Consider the following 18,185-nt stretch of genomic DNA (forward strand, 5'->3'; position numbering starts at 1 on the left):
TTTTGGTTTTGGTTACATTTTCTCTTGGTTTTTAATTATTATATTAGGCTTCTAAATTAAGAGTACCTTTATGCAATATAAACCGTTTGAGTTTGAAAAAAGATGTTTTGTATCAGTGAACGATATAGGAAAGCGTTCAGTACGTCTCAACATACAAAAGAACGTAAAATATAATTGTACATTTAGCCACCCTACGTCCGTCATCGCTTCTATTATCTTCAAAAACATATTGTGTGCTTGTCATGATATGTATCAGACGTTTGTTTATTTATGTGTCTCATCTAAAATGCTGGCCAGCAAAATTTTGATCATTAAATTCAACGGCAAAATTGATCTAAATGTTAAAATAATTGTGAATAATAGTGAAGTTAATGTGGTTTTGTTTTCTCTTCATAAAGGAATTTGCATCAGTTCGATGTAAAGTGCGGAGCACCATTAGAAAAAAAAACTTGTCGCTGAAGAATGATCAAAAAGTTTCTGGACGCAATAGCTTCAACTAATGCTTTGCAGGATATAGAATCAAAATTAGAGAAACACCAAGAGCCGTCCATTTGAAATCTTCACAATCATCATTTCAACTAAAGGCTTTTTTTTAAACGAAACGCAGATTCGGAACATTCTTTTTCGCCAAATTACAATTTGGCATAGGAAATAAATTCAACTCTTTGTATAAGTATGAAGCTCATGATTGAGCTCAATCATGAAAACAGAATCTGGTCAGGAATAAGATAAGAATATGAATATATGACGAACTTCAAAGTTCCTGATTTATAATCCTGAGATGCCTGCTCATGCAATTATGCGATTTACGATTTCCAAAGAATTTTAATATCAACTTTTAGACAAAATAACAATTTCCAAGTCTGTTTTCTATTTGATTTATTTGATGTATTTCCGACCTCGTTCTAGGGTAATAAAATTTTCTGTGGATTATTTGTAACTTCATGAAAATATTAAGATGGAAAACCTCAGAAACATTCACATAAAAATTATGCTTTCCTAACTAATGTTGAAATAGCCTTTTTGCACTCATTAGGAACTTAGGAAAATAACTACTGGGCAGTCGAGACGGTTTACTTGTAGTCCGAAATTATGTTTTGGCTTCGTAGAACACAGATAAACACAAGAGAGAGGAATTATATGATATGCAGTACATACTGTCCCGTACAATCTTTTTCTAAATAAAAGTTATAGTCAAATCGACAATATTGTATTTGTCATATTTTGGAGTTTCTTCACACTTTGGCGATTTTTCTTGACAATTCATCATATTTAGTTGATTTGTTAAATCATCAAGAAAAGTCTCAGAAGTGTGAAGAAACGCCATAAAGACAAATTTTCAATTCTCTATTATCCTTGGAGTTTCTCTTTGGCGATATTTCTTGGTTTTTTGTCACATTATGGCGATTTTTCTTGTTGATTTAACAAATCAACCATAATGATGAATTGCCAAGAAAAATCGATAGAGTGTGAAGAGAAGAAGAGAAAAATCGCCAGAGTGTGAGGAAACGCTAAAGTGTAAAAATACGTTTTTGAAATGTCTCTACATTATCTTTCGTAAAATGATAGTGTCCTCGGGATCTTTCGTTAAAGTATGAATTCCCTAGGATCGAACAAGATGCCGTTACCTGACGTAAAATAAGAGTTTCCTTAGGATCGAACCAGGCAGCATTTCGTAACCTTTATAAAAGGATAGATTCACTAGCTTCGAACAAATAACGCCTTTTAGATAAATTTCGTAAAAGGATAAATTTCCAAGGATTTGTTTAATCACCACGAAGAATCGCCAAAGTGTGAAGAAAGGCAACAAAGACAAATTTATCATTCTTTGTTTTTGCCGGCGTTTCTTCATCCCTTGCCAATTTTTTATTTTTGGCGATTCTTCATGGGAATCATGATTAATGACGGCTACGAGCTTTAGCGAAAACGAATGAGATGTTCCGATCCGAATCTGCGAGCGAACTTCCGTTTCGTTAAAAAAAACCTTTAGTTGAAATGATGATGATGAAGATTTCAAATGGACGGCTCTTGGTGTTTCTCTAATTTTGATTCTATATCCTGCAAAGCATTAGTTGAAGCTATTGCGTCCAGCAACTTTTTGATCATTCTTCAGCGACAAGTTTTTTTTCCAATGGTGCTCCGCACTTTACATCGAACTGATGCAAATTCCTTTATGAAGAGAAAACAAAACCACATTAACTTCACTATTATTCACAATTATTTTAACATTTATATCAATTTTGCCGTTGAATTTAATGATCAAAATTTTGCTGGCCAGCATTTTAGATGAGACACATAAATAAACAAACGTCTGATACATATCATGACAAGCACACAATATGTTTTTGAAGACAATAGAAGCGATGACGGACGTAGGGTGGCTAAATGTACAATTATATTTTACGTTCTTTTGTATGTTGAGACGTACTGAACGCTTTCCTATATCGTTCACTGATACAAAACATCTTTTTTCAAACTCAAACGGTTTATATTGCATAAAGGTACTCTTAATTTAGAAGCCTGATGTAATAATTAAAAACCAAGAGAAAATGTAACCAAAACCAAAATTTAGTTTATCCACCCTATATCACATTTTGAAATCGTGACTGTAGCGCCGTCATTGCGACCGCTGAGTTAACTAAATTTAAATTTGTGGATTCCATTGTTGTGGGATAAAGTGTGGGTTAAATAAGATTAATACCTTTGGAAAACCCGAAAACTAAATTTCCTCGACTGTAATCCGAGCAAAAAAAAAGCAATCTAAAAGTTATATAAAAGTACAAGGGTATGCGTCCAGTAGCAAAGTTTAGCTTAGAGATTCTTATTCCCTTTATTTAAATACCACAGATTCTCAATCCACATAAAAAACTTCAAAATGGCTCATTCGTGTTTTCAGTACTTAAGAGGCATCGCTGAAAAGTATACATTTGGGTGATTTTTAAATACTGTCTTTTGATGATATCTTTCCACCAGAATCATTTTTCAAGTATGTACGACTGCAATAACGACCATGAATTGTTAGCTTTCAACATAAAACAGATTAGGTTGTAGCAATACTCTCTCTAGCAACCAAACTCTCAATTCTCTGTGTCAAATTCACACCTCATTTCTTTGTATTTTACAAACACTATTCTGCATTTCGACTAACTACGCTGTAATTTACATGTAAAAGCTACTTAATTCTTTTACCGCCTTAATAAAAGTAGTTTGTTTGTTAGAAAGGGTATTGGTTGTAGCAGTTTGACCAACCATGAGAAAACTAAGCAGTTTATGAAAATTTCGTTACACTGCTCACTTTTTTTAGAGCTGGTAAAGTTTTTTTTATAAAAACATGGAAGAATGAGACCATGTCTTGACACCTTTTATTGGTATGCTATAGTACAATGGTAACTTATATGTTAATTTATTACTATTGATGACAATTTTTCCAACTGTCTGTGAGAGACACCCAGCCGAACGTGTGCGAGTTTTTCCATTATATTGATTAATACTACAATTTTAGCTAACCACCGATGCCTCTTAAGTTTTATTGTCTGCTAACAGACCCTGGAAAGGGGCGAATTTCTCGCTTACCTCTTAAATAAAAATGGAACTCGTGTGATTACACAAATTCACACTCGTCCAAACTTTAATTTTTTTTCTTATCATCGATACCAAGATATTACACAAAAACGTTTTTGGTATAAATCCTAGAATATTATTCCAGTATATTCCATTAACGAACTTCACCCAAAAATTTCTTTTTTAGTATTTATAATTTTCTTTTGTGGAAAACCATTAAGAATTACTAAACTTAAACACAATAATATCACGGGACGATACAAAAATTCTTTTGGGAATATCTCTCATGGAATTCCCCGTCTAATAAAAAAGTTTTTGAAATCCGTTGAGGATTACGTGAAGTTATCGTGTTATCTAGGAACGAGACAAAAAAAATTTTGTGAATATCTCTAAGATCACCTGTCCGTTATGACCTATCTTCGAACTTAACCTCAGCAATTTAATTCGCTGTCGATTAAAAAAAACATTTTGGAAATCCATCGAAAACTACTCGAGTTATCGTGGAATCAAGCGACAAGACAAAAATTCTTTTGGGAATATCTCTTAGATCACCCATCCGTTACGACCCATCTTCGAACTTAACCTGAGGAATTTAATTCCCCGTGAAATAAAAAAAAAGTTTTTGGAAATCCATCGAACACTACTCGAGTTATCGTGGAATCAAGCGACAAGACAAAAATTCTTTTGGGAATATCTCTAAGATCACCCATCCGTTACGATCTTCGAACTTAACCTGAGGAATTTAATTTCCCGTGAAATAAAAAAAAGTTTTTGGAAATCCGTTGAAAACTACTCGAGTTATCGTGTTATCAAGGGACGAGACAAGAATTCTTTTGGGAATATCTCTAAGATCACCCGACCGTCATAGCCCATCTTCGAACTTAGCCTCAGGAATTCAATTCCCCGTCGATTAAAAAAAAGTTTTTGGAAATCCGTTGAGAATTAGTCAAGTTATCGTGTTATCAACGAATCATCAAAGTGTGACAAACATTTTCTATATTTAAGGTTTTTGGTCATACATTCATGCATTTTCAATCATAGTAGTAAACATTGTGTGACAAACATTTTAGGGTGTTTATCATCCATAAGACCCATGACTTTCAGTCAAGGGAATTAGACCTTATCCCAGATGGAATACCCCGTCAACATAAAACCTTTCCTTTTGTGCCAAGCTAAATTACCCTTTACATATAAACTAGTCGCGAGTCACAATTACCCATGGGATTGCGCATCATTAGTGGAGCAATTGACCCAACGCCAATCGATTGGCTTCCAGTTCTATGCAATATCGAACCACCACACATACGACGAACACATGCACTAGTAAAAGAATCACTCAACGATTGGTGTCACGCCGACCGATTACACATTACATAGAAGAATTGAACTCGAACAACTTTTCAAAGAGTCAGTCATGGATCGATGAGTGGTCGGAGCACAAATCAAACGTGGCATTACTAACGAACATACCATAACATAGAATCAACAATTTATTTTGATAATCGACTGTCAATAGGCATTGGTATGATTGTAACGGGCTGACGAGTGCGGGGTCTCGAGTTTTTTTCAGGATTTGTTGCTGGCGTCTGTTTCCAAAAAAAGGAAATGAAATTATTAATTTTGTATCGCTTTTCACTTTGATGTGACTTTTGGTATCAATGCGAAAAATGCGATGAAGAAACGAAACAGGGAAAGCCGTCAGCATTCAAGGGGAAATCACTTAAATCCACTGATTGGTCGAGATAAAGTTTTCAGTTAAGTAAAGTGGTTTCACCCTCTTCAGCATCATTGAATGTGAAGCGGTACACTGTTTTGAATGAAATTTTATTGTCTCACATTCAGGATAGAAAAACCCGTTTCCTTTACTTTTTATCGCCCTTCACAGTTGGTTCTCCTTGAGCAACTTTTCAATTATTTCTCTTTTTGCTTGATCGTCTCTATTAAGTCTCTGGTATGGTCTCTGGCGCCGAAGATCATCAATTTCTGCGTTCAAATTCTGAATCATGGAATTCACCGAATAAAAAATAAATAAAAAGAAAGTAGAAGGAAGTTGTTTTAATCGAAATTTATGTTGTGTACTAAACGACATTTTGAAATCAGGGGAAAAATCAAAATTTAAAAACATTCCTATGAATGTAAATCACCTTTACTATAATCTATTAAAAAATCGTCATTTTACCCTGTCACAGACGGCAAGCATATTAACAGACTTACTATTCAAACTATTGCTTCATTTGATCGAAGATTTTAAGAGATCGATTTCAGAAATCTTTTACTTCATTTGTTTTGAACATGTTTTGTCTATATAAGACCTCATCAGTTAGAGCTTGTCGTTTATTCTTGCTGTCGTTGTCGATAACAGATGACAGCCGTCTGTTACAGGTTAAAAGGTCTAAGCTCTTACTTTACCCCTCATAAAAATGAATGTGGAGGACTATACTAAATATAGACTTGAACGTACACACTCTGTTTGTATATCGGTTTAACGTGTTATATTTGTTGCCTTTTTTTAAAATAGTAGCGGGGATAAAGGACTTACTTATTCTTGTACCGGTTGTGAAGAATTTTGAAGAATTTTCTTACAAATTAAATCTTGAATATAAGTGAATTATTATCGATTGCTTTCGATAGGGGTATTCCCGACCCGACTTTATTTTTTTATACTCGAGCATAATAGTTATTTATACTACAAGAACTGTAAAGGGTGTTTTATGTTCGAGGAATGGTAAATGGTTCGAGACGAATATAAAACTTATATACTCGACTATAAAGTTTATGTATTGGCTTATGTATTTGATGTTTATACGCGAATCGCAAAGCCTTCTTTATATCGAGGTTTGCGGTCAGATAAAGTGCGTTCTTTAGGCGAGAAATATATAAAATGTAAAATTCTGACGTTCTTAAATGACAAAAAATACGAAATAGGCAAATCTATCACTTCATTTCATTCGATGTTGGTTTGAGTAAACTTTCGAAAATGTAGCATTTGTCAGATTGAAAAATTGATTTGTTTTTGCATCGCATTTGGAATAAAAATACTCTTGCACAACGTACAATTGAAACAAATTGATGACTATTTTTCGTTCTATCTTTTGAGTTTTTAGTGCGAGTCCATATCTGCTTGCTTAACCTGTCTCTGACGGCAATACAATGATCGAATCTGTGATCGAAATCTAAAAAAAACATACGCGTACGAAGAAGAGTTTTTTTTCGAAAATTTATTGGCACGTTAGAAAAAAACAATGAGCTGAATTTATAATAATTTCAAAAAATAAATGAAATAAATAAAAAAGAGATTTATGCAAAGTCTTCTACTTCATTTGTTCAAACGTAAGTTTTGCTATACATATAAGACTGTATTAGGCATAACTCATCATTTACTGTTGTCGTCGTTGTAGATAGCAGATTAATAACCGTTCATAACAGGTAGACATTGTTTTTCAAGGCGGAAGTCATTCCGGAAAATTCTAAACGAAATTGCGTTTGAAGAGAATTCTGTTGATGTAATTCCAACCAAACGCAAAACAGTTTTTCAACAAACAAATTACGAAATTAAAAACCGATTAACGAAGGTAAACATGCAACGAATTTCGATTTTTTTTTTAATTCAATCAATATTAAAAATGCAAATGATTTACATCTGCTATTGACACCGAAGACACAAGTAAGTGATTAGCTCCAAATGTATGCTACAAATATTGATCTAACCTGTCACATATGGCTATTCATCTGTTATCGATAACGACGACAAAAATAATGACAACCTCTGGGTAATGTGGTTCTATATATAGTAAAATGCATGTTAAAATAAATTGAAGTACAAGATTAACCGATTAAAAATACTTTACGTGTTACGGCATGTTTCATTTTCATTTACATTGCCTAATCACGTAAAGCATTGTACTTACGAGGTTTCAAGTTGTTATTTGACAAGTGGGGAATACAGCCCTCCCCTTCGGGTCGGGCTGTAACACCACACATATCAAATACACAACTTGGAACCTCGGAAGTAACATACTATTGATCGATGGAAGTAATAGACCCGATATCAATCTCGATATTAATAGAATTCGGTTATGTTCCAAATTTTTATTCAAATATTATTTTCAGCATCTAAATGATCTAAAAACTTGGGAGAGCTCGTTCCGCGTTAGTAAAAGATCTGTTAGTTTAGTCCCTTAGAAGTAATTTCTTCTGAAGTTGTCGAACAATATTGGTAAGCTACACAAATTTTGAAAATGGTTACACCTCTGTTGTGTAGCAGTAGTAACTTATTCATTACAGAAACCGGTAGTTGAGGCATTATTCCCGAAATTAATTAGAGTAATGCAACCTCATTGAGACAGATATATTGTTCTGTTTATTAATGTAATTCAATTACTCTAATATAGACCTACCCAGCGTCAAGGACGTATTACATTGACGCATATAATTAGTACAATACCTATTTCCATAACAGTTGTAATAATGTAGAAATGTAGAGCGCACTGTGTAATGTAGTGCATTGAACATATTGAACATTTCAAAGTTCCTATAAAGCTGAAGTTGAAAAATTGAATCAGCTTGAGTTTTATCCGTGTTATTACCGGAAAATTTAGTCGTGTAATACATTAGGCAGTCAGCTATGAGCTTTAGCGAACGGTTTGCCCTTACTTTAAACGTTCAATCATTATTTGGCCTGGCACCATTCCGATTTAATAGAAAAACAAATGAATTCGAACCAAGTTTATCAAATTTAGTTCAATCGATTCTCGCTTACTTGCTAATATCCATCGGTGCAACAGTTTTAACTGTAAAGTATCGGTACGGTGACGGCGAAACGAGTCTGGAAAACACTGCCAATGTGTCCTTGTTTGGCCAAGACATTGTTCTGCTCATTGCATACAATGGAGCGATGATAAAATGGTTACTCCTACGAAATGATCACATCCAATTTTTGAACAAAATCAATGAAATGGGCGAAAAACTGAGAGTCAAATTAAAAGTGGACGGAGTAACACCGCCGGCTACGTATTACAAATGGGGTTGTTTCGCTCAAATTGGGATAATCGTTTTCTGCATGTTCTTAATAGCAAACGACATATTCAAAGAACTACACTTCGAGCGTTTCACATGGTTAAACTGCATTCAGAGCATTTTATTCGGAAGCGCTATCACCGTTCAAATATTGATCATTTTTTACATTGGCTTCTTAGCGGCAGCGTTAGGCCAATACTTCGATGTGGTCTTAAATAGGCTTTCGCATGTCAGAGACATACAGTTCACGCTACAGAAACGTGTGCTGAACAGGGTCCTGTTACTTGGTATCAATCTGTTCGACGAATTACTTTGCTTAAAAGAAGATTTTAAGAAATTATTCGACCATCTGTTGTTGTTGATGTTTTCGTTTGCATTTGTTAACCTAACGATCTCAGTCTATTTCGTATTGTCGTACTCGGGGAACAACATTTTTTCGATAGCGTCTGCATACCTTTTTTCAGTGTTCATATTGCCGCATGCATTGCTGTTTGTGTTCCTCATACATTTTATCCACAAATTAGGGGATGTGGTAAGTGTAGGGTGACAGTCCAATCTAGCTAATAAAACCAAGAATTTTTTTTCAAATGACCTTTAGGTTACCCGAATGAGTGCTACAGTAAACGAGCTTTGCGATTTTACGACAATCGAAATCAAACCGTTTGTAAGGATCCTTCTTTATCTCTATCGATAAACGAACAGGGCTTAATAGCTCATCTTTTTGCAGCTAAACTCGTATCTCTTAAACATCAACTACATGGAACAGACGAAATATATTACGGTGGCAGATATCTTTACGATTGACTACTCCTTACTGTATAAGGTAACATATGTCCAGAAAGATTTTGTTTAAAATTACTAAAAAAACAGAACGAATGAAGTCATGCGAACACTAAAAAGTTTAATAAAAACAACCGATCTAGTCGAGTACTTGATTTTGAGCCCCGTACGCAGTACGAAGGGGCTTATAGGATTACGATGCCGTGTGTAATTGATGGAATTCGAAACAGACGGTAAGGGCAAAGTGTTTGCCTATGTTCATAGATAACGAATCCGCAATAAAAATTTTGTCCGTCCGTCCGTCCCTCTGTCCGTCCGTCTGTCACGTCGATATCTTGAGTAAATCAAATCCGATTTCAAAAAAAAAAAATTTTCCCTGAAAGATAGTCAAAATAGTGAGGCTAAGTTCGAAGATGGGCGATTTTGGTTCGACCCTTCCGGAGCTGGGGCCCAATAAGTGCCTAACTGTTTTTCGACGATATCTCCAGACATTTAAGCACTACACTTGTAAGTGATACGTCAAATGAAAGGTATTTACAATACCGATCGAGAAAAAAAAAATTTATGGAAATCGGATGACCGACTCGTGAATTAGACCCCTTGGTGTGAACTAGGTACAGGGCGGCAAGCCGTTTTTGCTTGTAGGTTGGCCAAATTTGAACGTATTTAGATGGATTTTGCTTTATTAGATAGGTATTGACCGTACCAATCAGGGAAAAAAAACTTATGAAATTCGATTCACCGGAGCGTGAGCTAGGTCTCTTGAAGTGAGCTTATATGTGGCTACTCGGCCGTACAGTGAAGGTGGTGTTTTTTGTTAATATTTTTGTTTGAAAGGTACTAACGAATGTAAAGCAGCCGTACTACTTTCCACCTCCTAACAAAATGGCCGTCGGCCGCCATTTTGGATGTTTGTAAAATCAATATAAATCGTTGAAAATGATACTTACTTAATTTTAGGTCAATTCGAAATTTGTGTTACATTTGAAAGGAACGTCGTACGGGGCTTCGTAATTGCGCTATGCGCAATTTTTAAGACGTACACATTTCATAAGAATTTTACTTTACCGACGTTTACGGGCGCAGTAGGCTTACGGTAAGAGTGGGGCGACGGACGAACTAGGGTCACGTACGCAATAGATGTACGGATTTGTACGGGGCTCAGTCGCAGCAAACGCTCCGACTGTTCTGATTGGATATAAGTGGATATTTCTTTAATTCCTAACTTAAATTACAGATGTTTGCTGCAATAGTTACCTACATGGTTCTTTTACTCCAGTTCAGACAGCTGGAACAAATAAATGATGTCAAAGATACCACTAATGTACGAGCTACGTGGATAAAGTAATAAGAACATGTACCAATAATTGATCATAATTGATCAATAACGCCTCGACAGTCTAAATCTAATGTCGCTGTTTTCACGTTTGTTTGTCAATATCTACTTAAATACAGCAATTATTGACATTTTTTGTCTCTAAATTATCCGATGCTTATATTGCGATCATTAGAATTGTTAAACTGTATTTAAGACGTAAAGCCTAATAAGCTTGTCAACAAATAAATTGCGCTAAACACTAACAATACCTCGTCGATTTTGTTTGTTCACGTGAAAATGTGAGAATATATTTGCACTAATTAAAAGGCAATGGTATTTGGACTTGTAGGTGACATAATGTGTGACCCCATACCAGTCAGATGGTAAATGGATTCTTTCATCAATGCGAAACATTCAACGATTGTATGATATGTGTGAACGTAGATATATTGAAAAATTGAACTTTCAGAAACGACGGCTTCCTGAAAAAACGATGACTGATCTTCATTTCTAGAGAAAATCACCGTTTCATCAGGAAGTCGTCGAATTTTCAATGCAATAATTAGCGATTATTGTTTCATTTTGAAGAAGCTGCGGGAAGGTGTGGAAAAACCATTTTAATTGTGTAAAAATCGCTGCTGTTAAAACGTATTTTCTACAATATTTATCAGAAAGGTCAGAGCATCAGAACAATTTTCAGAGCTACGATATGTTAAATGTTGTGTGAAAGATAATACAAACTGCAATACATGCACCGGAATAACTGCTTTGTTCTTGTTACCTGTTTTTCGTAATAACGAAAAAATTACGCAAAAATTGAGTTTGCAGTAAATAATTTGTCAGATTTATTCTGACAAGAACGATCAACGTAACTCTCTCATTCTATGCACTAGTATCCAAATGAACTTCTTTTCAGCACAAGTGTCAAAATGCAGCAGACTTTGGTTTTGGATTGTCACACCAAAATAGTTATTTATGCAATTCAGCACGATAAGTAACCATTATGTTGACCTATGATCGAGACCCAGCTAGTGTTAAAATGTCGATACTTCGTTGCATACTTCGTTTTTAAGAAAAACGTTGTTCCTAACTTTTGCTAAAAGGCGTTTTTATTGAACAGGATGTTTGGGTTTCTAATGGAATTCTAATTCGTATGCTTATATTACGAAAACCTCTACTAATGCTGGCCTAAGTAGTTGCTCAAGTTGAATGTTTGCTCAACGAAACTGTTTCGGTATCAGGATTTTTACTAACCCTTGAAACTTTACGTTCGAGCGTCAAAAATACACCCTGTCGTCGGTCAGTAGCACTTATACAATTCTTCTATAAAAGTTGGTTGTCTTCAGTTTGGAAATGTTTAATCGAAATTATGAAAACGTCCGTCCTGCTCATTAAATAAAACCAATTCCATTAAATCGATTAAAAATGTAATTAGATGGCTAATGTGGATAAAGGAAAATGTAGTACTTATTACCCAGGAGGCACTTGAAACAAATCATTAAAAATCGTAAATTCAGTGTCGACCGTGGTGTCGACGTGTGTTCGATATGATTTTCGTACAGAATTTATCGAAAATAAATAAATTTCTTTTCCTATTCGGAATAGCACCGTATTACCTGAACGAAAAGTCCAACAAGTTTGAATGTTCGGTTTTCACGTTGATTTACACTTTCCTCTATTTCCTATGCATCTCGATTGCCATAATTTACATGGCATTCGTCTATTACCTGAAAGATGGACAAATGTTTAAGTCAACGTACATGATTCTCACGCTTCTTCAGCAAGCTACAGTTATGACCATTTTCTATTCGCTTATGTTGGACCTAATGCTGAAACGGCAGAAGCACGTAGACTTACTGAATAGTCTGGTTCAACTGGATTCAAATTTAAGAAAAGTTTACACGAACAATAAAAATTACGGAAACAATCTATTGACGATGCATAGGCAGATAGTCTTTGTTGTTTGTTTCTATGCGGCAGTTTTGATCGTCACTTCGACTATAAATTGGTATCAAATGGCCTATTTTGAGCATCTATGGAACCTTTTGCAATTCTTTCTAATCATTTCAATTACGTTGGTTGCATACTATGTCCGATGCATCGCCGTAATACTCAACCACATATGTTTACCGATCTTCGAAAGACTGGATTCGATCGCGAATGATCTACGGTCCCCTAGAAACGATCATCAAAAGCATATTGTATCGGAAGTGATGGACTGTTTCGAATCATTTGACGATGTTATGAGCTTGAAGAATCAGTTGTCCAGTATTTTCGGCATTCAACTGCTACTGAACTCAGCGTTTGATTTTATTATACTAACAATATCGGTGTACGGGCTGCTTTATTTCCAGACGAAAAGTCTACTCTTTCTGTACTATGTCACCTTTAATAACATCCCGCACATATTTAAGAGTGTGTCGTTGGTCCTAGCTTTGGATAAACTAGCAAATCAAGTATGTTTGCTGCTAGAAGTAGGACATGCTATGCTACTGAAATTTTGTTTATTTCCAGATAAGTACGCTGAGATGGTACGCTCTAAAAATTTCAGTCCATCCAAACCACAAGCTTTCAGAACTGGTATTTCTTCACGATTCAAATGCATGTAGGACTATTGCAACCATTTTTCTATTTATTGTTGTGTGTAGATGGACCTAATATTCCTTAAGATTACTCATATGGAAAAGGACAAATATGTGACTGCTAACGATTTTTACCCGATCAACCGGTCAATGTTATATGGGGTAAACTTGCAATGATTCGCAATTTTAAAACTGAGACAAACACATCTGTCTACATTGATTGTTTTAGATGGGGGCAGCGATCGTCACTCATATGCTGATCATTTTTCAGTTCCAGCAATGGGAGGATAATCAGTCGAACGTAAAGCATTCCAATGTTTCGCAGTAAAACAGGCAGGCAGATAGAACGTATAACCTTTTTAATATTGCATAAATATGACTCGAAAATATATAATAAATAAGTTCTTCGGTCTTAATTTACTAACAGGCAAACTGAATCGTATTTGGGGATGTCTTATCGAAAAAATCAAGAAAAGCTATAAATTTCGGGGAAGTCTCAAAAACTTCGGGAAAATCAAGAAAATTAAAAATTTTCATTAAAGCTCAAAAATCTTGGGAAAATTCGAGAAAACATTGATTTTCTGATGGAATGATTTTATTGGAAGTGATGATGGAAGTGTTGAATTTTGACTGAAAGTTCGAAGCAGGATGCATTTTCCAGTTTACATTTTTGTGTGTGCCTAAGAAATTATTCAATCCTTCACTAACAGAAGTTGAAATGCTCATATTTCATCGTATATTCTTTCAAACGCTATTCAGACACTATTTTCCCTGAAAGAACATGAAATTACCATTCTAATGACGCCCCACACGACCATTTAGCTTTTTTGTACCTCGAGCAATTTCTACACGTTTTTGGTTTTTAATCATCTCCCAATAGCCACACAAGCTTCGAGAATTTTTTTTTGAAACTGGTTTTGGCATTTAGGGTCTGGGCACACATAAAAAAGTCCACTGGACAATGCGTTCGATTTCGGTGGGCTGTTCTTGAAAAGAATCACTGAAATTGATTTCAGTTCTTGCTGTCGAAATAAAAGTTTATGTTGGAATTGGTCCGTCAACCTTTGTGTTTTAGTTCGCTTCAGTTGTTTTACCAGCTGCTTCACTCGTACAAACACTCTCCTTATACGTTTTTGTATATGGGTTTTATAGTTCCACACACCTACGCGAGGTAGTAATGGAATACAGGCCTCCTTATTTCCTTATTTTTCCTTATTATTATAAAAACGTCCTTATTCCTCCTTATTTTATTAAAAACTCCTTTTATTTTCCTTATTTTTCGCAAACTTCATCGACGGAAATCAAAATTAAGAAAAAAAAATTCGCTGCGCGGCAAAAATAACAATTTTTATTATTTTTAACACAAAAAACTCTAATAAAAAGGTGGTGTCGCGTCGTAGCTCATGATCGTTCCAACTTGACTGGTTTAACATATATTTTTGTGGTTCCACGCCACCTCTCGGCTCGAGAGTCTCGAGTAGAACTATTTGATTTAACATGTAAATCACTCTTTAACATTGTCTCAGACAATTCAAACAATTCAAGGTTTTAGCCTTATTTGCACTTACTTCTTTGAAATTTATACTTTTATACTTTCACCAATTTATTATTTTTTCGAAATTCGAACGGGATAACAAACAACAGCTTTTGCAGTTAACGAGATCAAAATCTAATCCAGCAACTTTTTAGACTTGAGGTTGGGGTCAAGTAAGAATTCACGCCGTAAGTACGTCTTACATTTCAAAAATTTTGTCGCATCGAAAACTGATTGAAAATTGTCACCCTACAAAAACGATAGGTACGTCAAAATAAACAGCGTTTTATTTTGAATTTTGAAGCGCACTTACAGTGATAATTGGTAAAGTTAAGCTTTGCTGAGAATCTAATTCATGCCTTAAGTATAGTTTCCACTTAAAAAGAGCACTCCGTTTAGCCTCCGTCTACATGACAGTTGTAAAATAGAACAAAAGAACTGTCACGCAAACGAAGTGGAAATTGAATTTATTTCAATTTTTACTCCGTTTACATGACAGTTCCTTTGTTCTATTTTACAACTGTCATGTAGACGGATGCTAAACGGAGTGCTCTTTTTTTTTTTTTTTTATTAAAGTAAGCCGCTCTACTAGCGTAGAGCACGCACGGGGGCCTCCGTTTGGGCCCATTGTACTGGCTTTGGTACAAAGCGTAGTTTGTACCGTTTGATAAAAATATCATACTGCATTTCTAATGGAAATTTTCCTTACAAAACAAATTCACTGTTCAATATGAATTTTAACTTAGTTTTGCTCAAAAGAAGTCCGAGTACCGCTACAGCTGTAAATAAAAATTAGATAGTTTACACATTCAATAATATCATGAGCCATCAGGCAAGAGATCCGTGGATCATTAGAATCAGGTTCATTAAGAGTCCCGACATAGAGCCATACGGCGAAGAGTTCTTTCGAACGATTGTACAACAGTTGTACCAGAAATTTCATTGTAAATCCAAACAAAATCATCGCTGTTCATAAGCACATGTCCGTTAACAAAAGAGAACAATAGAATTGTACAAGCCGTACATATTGATCAAAGAAAAAGTGGTTCACGAGCAAACGATTTTGATTTTGTCAATAAATTTTAAATTATTTCACTATTTGACCACACATAATTAGCCAAAAAACATCGAAATCATCAAAAAGCAGCACAAAATTAGACAAAATCACAAATCTATTTACACAAAGAAGCACAAAAGAAACACTTTCAGAGAGCGACGTATAAACACGTCCGTTCACTATGCCGTACACTTGCTCTTTTTAAGTGGAAACTATACTTTAAACGCGCCCAAAAAAAACATTCAAATTTTCATCGTGATAAAAGTGAATTTTACGATACAACTTTACAAAACGATACGTCAAAATAAACATTAATGCGTTTTATTTTAAAGTTGAGGCGGACTTACGATGTTAACTGCTGTATCTTAGAATAATTACGATTTTTATCGAAAAAGTTCTCCTCATTTTTCCTCAATTTCAACTTGAATGGTTGGAATAATTGGTCGTAAAACAGCTGTAGTCGAAACAAATTCGGTTGACATTAACTGTAATATCATATACTATTTTCCACTAATTTTGTAGTCACACATCCAAAGAAACCACTTTTCTCGTCATTTTCGTAAATATGAAAAACTATTTAGTAATTGTAGTTGGTATAGTTTTGTCCATTCCATAGTCAACGAACAAAACATTTTTGTTACACAAATAAATAGGAAAGACTAAAATATCTAAACAAAAACTCATGCAACAAATTAGTGGAGCGATTATATAAAATGACTAGACGCAGTAGTGCTTAGTTCGTCATTGAGCATTTTAGTGAGTTGTTACAACAACACCATGAGTTTTTGTGATAATTTAGCGAAAGTAAATAATTTGATGTTTCTGTTTGGAATTTCTCCGTACAAATTCAACGGCACAACCAAAAGATTCGAATGTTCCGTAAGGAGCTTCACCTACTCTGTGGTATATTTTCTAACCACTTCCATTGGATTGCTATTTGTCTCATACGGTCATCATTCGAAGGATGGAACAACGACTTCGTTTCTCAGCATTCTCAAGTTCATCACCGTGATGACCATTTTCTATTCAACGTTGATTAATTTACTGGTTAATAGACAGAAGCACGCGAATTTTCTGAATAAATTGCTTGAGGCAGACGCTAATTTAGCGGAACTGAATATCAATCTCGACCATGACAATTTGTTGCTGATACACTGGCAACATGTTGTTATTGTATTGGCGTACGGATCGTTCTACGTCATTGATTCCTTTATGGAACGAAATCGAATGATTCCTACGGAACATGTGTGGGGCGTTTTGCACTTTCTCCAAACCACATCTCTTATACTGGTTGAATTCTTTATTCGTTGCGTTGCCATAATCCTCAGCCAACGATGCAAATGCATTTTACGCCACATCGACTCAAGCATAAGAAGTGACCTCTGTCAAAAAGACTGCAAACAGGAATGTGTGACCGAATTGATGAAATGTTTCAAAGCATTCGATGAACTAACGAATCTGAAGAAGGAAATGTCCCAAATTTATGGAGTTCTACTGTTGTTGAGCTCAGCATACGATTTTATCGTGGTAACGATAAACATTTATGGACTGCTGTACTATTCCAAACAAGTCGGAATCAAACAATTGGTTTATTTCGCATTTTTCCATCTACCACACATAGTCAAATGTGTTCTGTTGGCTGAAGCACTAGATACCTTAGCTGGAAAGGTGAGCATGTCGGTTGGAATGAGCACTTTGTCAATGTTAGTAGCACCGTCTCGCGCGGCACTGGTGTTATTAAGAGGTTGCGTTTTCTCCCTCAGAATTATCTACTACTCGACTGTGCACCCTGCGTTGACGTACTGTATCGGTGTGTGGGGTTCTGCTAACAAGAGCATGATGGATGAGCTCCAGGTCTTGCACAAAAGAGCCCTTAAAGCTACTCACAAGCTTCCGTTGCGCTTGCCGACTAGGCTTCTGTTTAGTGCCGAGTTTCCGCGAATGCTCACAGTTTCTAAGATGTACGAGTTTGCAATCTGCAAGTATGTGTATTGCAGCTTGAACGATGTGAAGCACCATTCGACTATTTTTTCCGACAATAACAACCGGTACAGTACGAGGTTTTCGTATCTTCTGAAGAAGCCCTCCGTTCAATCTAATTACGGTAAGCGTAGCTTACAATACGCGGGTCCCACATTGTTCAACGCTCTGCCTTTGACCCTTAGAAACTTGCCTCGATATGAAGAATTCTCACGTGAACTCAAGACCTATTTGTTAGGTCGTAGCGATTTTAATTTTTAATTTTGAATATCCGACCTTGTTAGAGCTTAATTCCATTATTATTGTGTATTACTTCCATTAAAAACTTTAACTACGACTGATTGCGAGCATTGTGAA

At 35.4% G+C, this 18,185-nt stretch overlaps 2 protein-coding genes across 2 annotated transcripts; both read left to right on the top strand.

Moving 5' to 3' along the window:
* The first annotated feature begins 8,200 nt into the window (after nt 1–8,200).
* Nucleotides 8,201–10,935, top strand: LOC119074030 (gustatory and pheromone receptor 39a-like). Its single transcript, XM_037179971.1, has 4 exons — nt 8,201–9,109; nt 9,176–9,241; nt 9,305–9,400; nt 10,595–10,935. The coding sequence occupies exons 1-4, from the start codon at nt 8,456–8,458 to the stop codon at nt 10,703–10,705; spliced, it is 927 nt and encodes a 308-aa protein (XP_037035866.1). The 5' UTR covers nt 8,201–8,455; the 3' UTR covers nt 10,706–10,935.
* Nucleotides 10,936–12,481: 1,546 nt separating this feature from the next.
* Nucleotides 12,482–13,503, top strand: LOC119074037. Its single transcript, XM_037179983.1, has 3 exons — nt 12,482–13,131; nt 13,190–13,255; nt 13,324–13,503. The coding sequence occupies exons 1-3, from the start codon at nt 12,490–12,492 to the stop codon at nt 13,432–13,434; spliced, it is 819 nt and encodes a 272-aa protein (XP_037035878.1). The 5' UTR covers nt 12,482–12,489; the 3' UTR covers nt 13,435–13,503.
* The last annotated feature ends 4,682 nt before the right edge of the window (nt 13,504–18,185 follow it).

This window comes from Bradysia coprophila, unplaced genomic scaffold (assembly GCF_014529535.1).
Source record: "Bradysia coprophila strain Holo2 unplaced genomic scaffold, BU_Bcop_v1 contig_138, whole genome shotgun sequence".
Lineage (NCBI taxonomy): Eukaryota > Metazoa > Arthropoda > Insecta > Diptera > Sciaridae > Bradysia > Bradysia coprophila.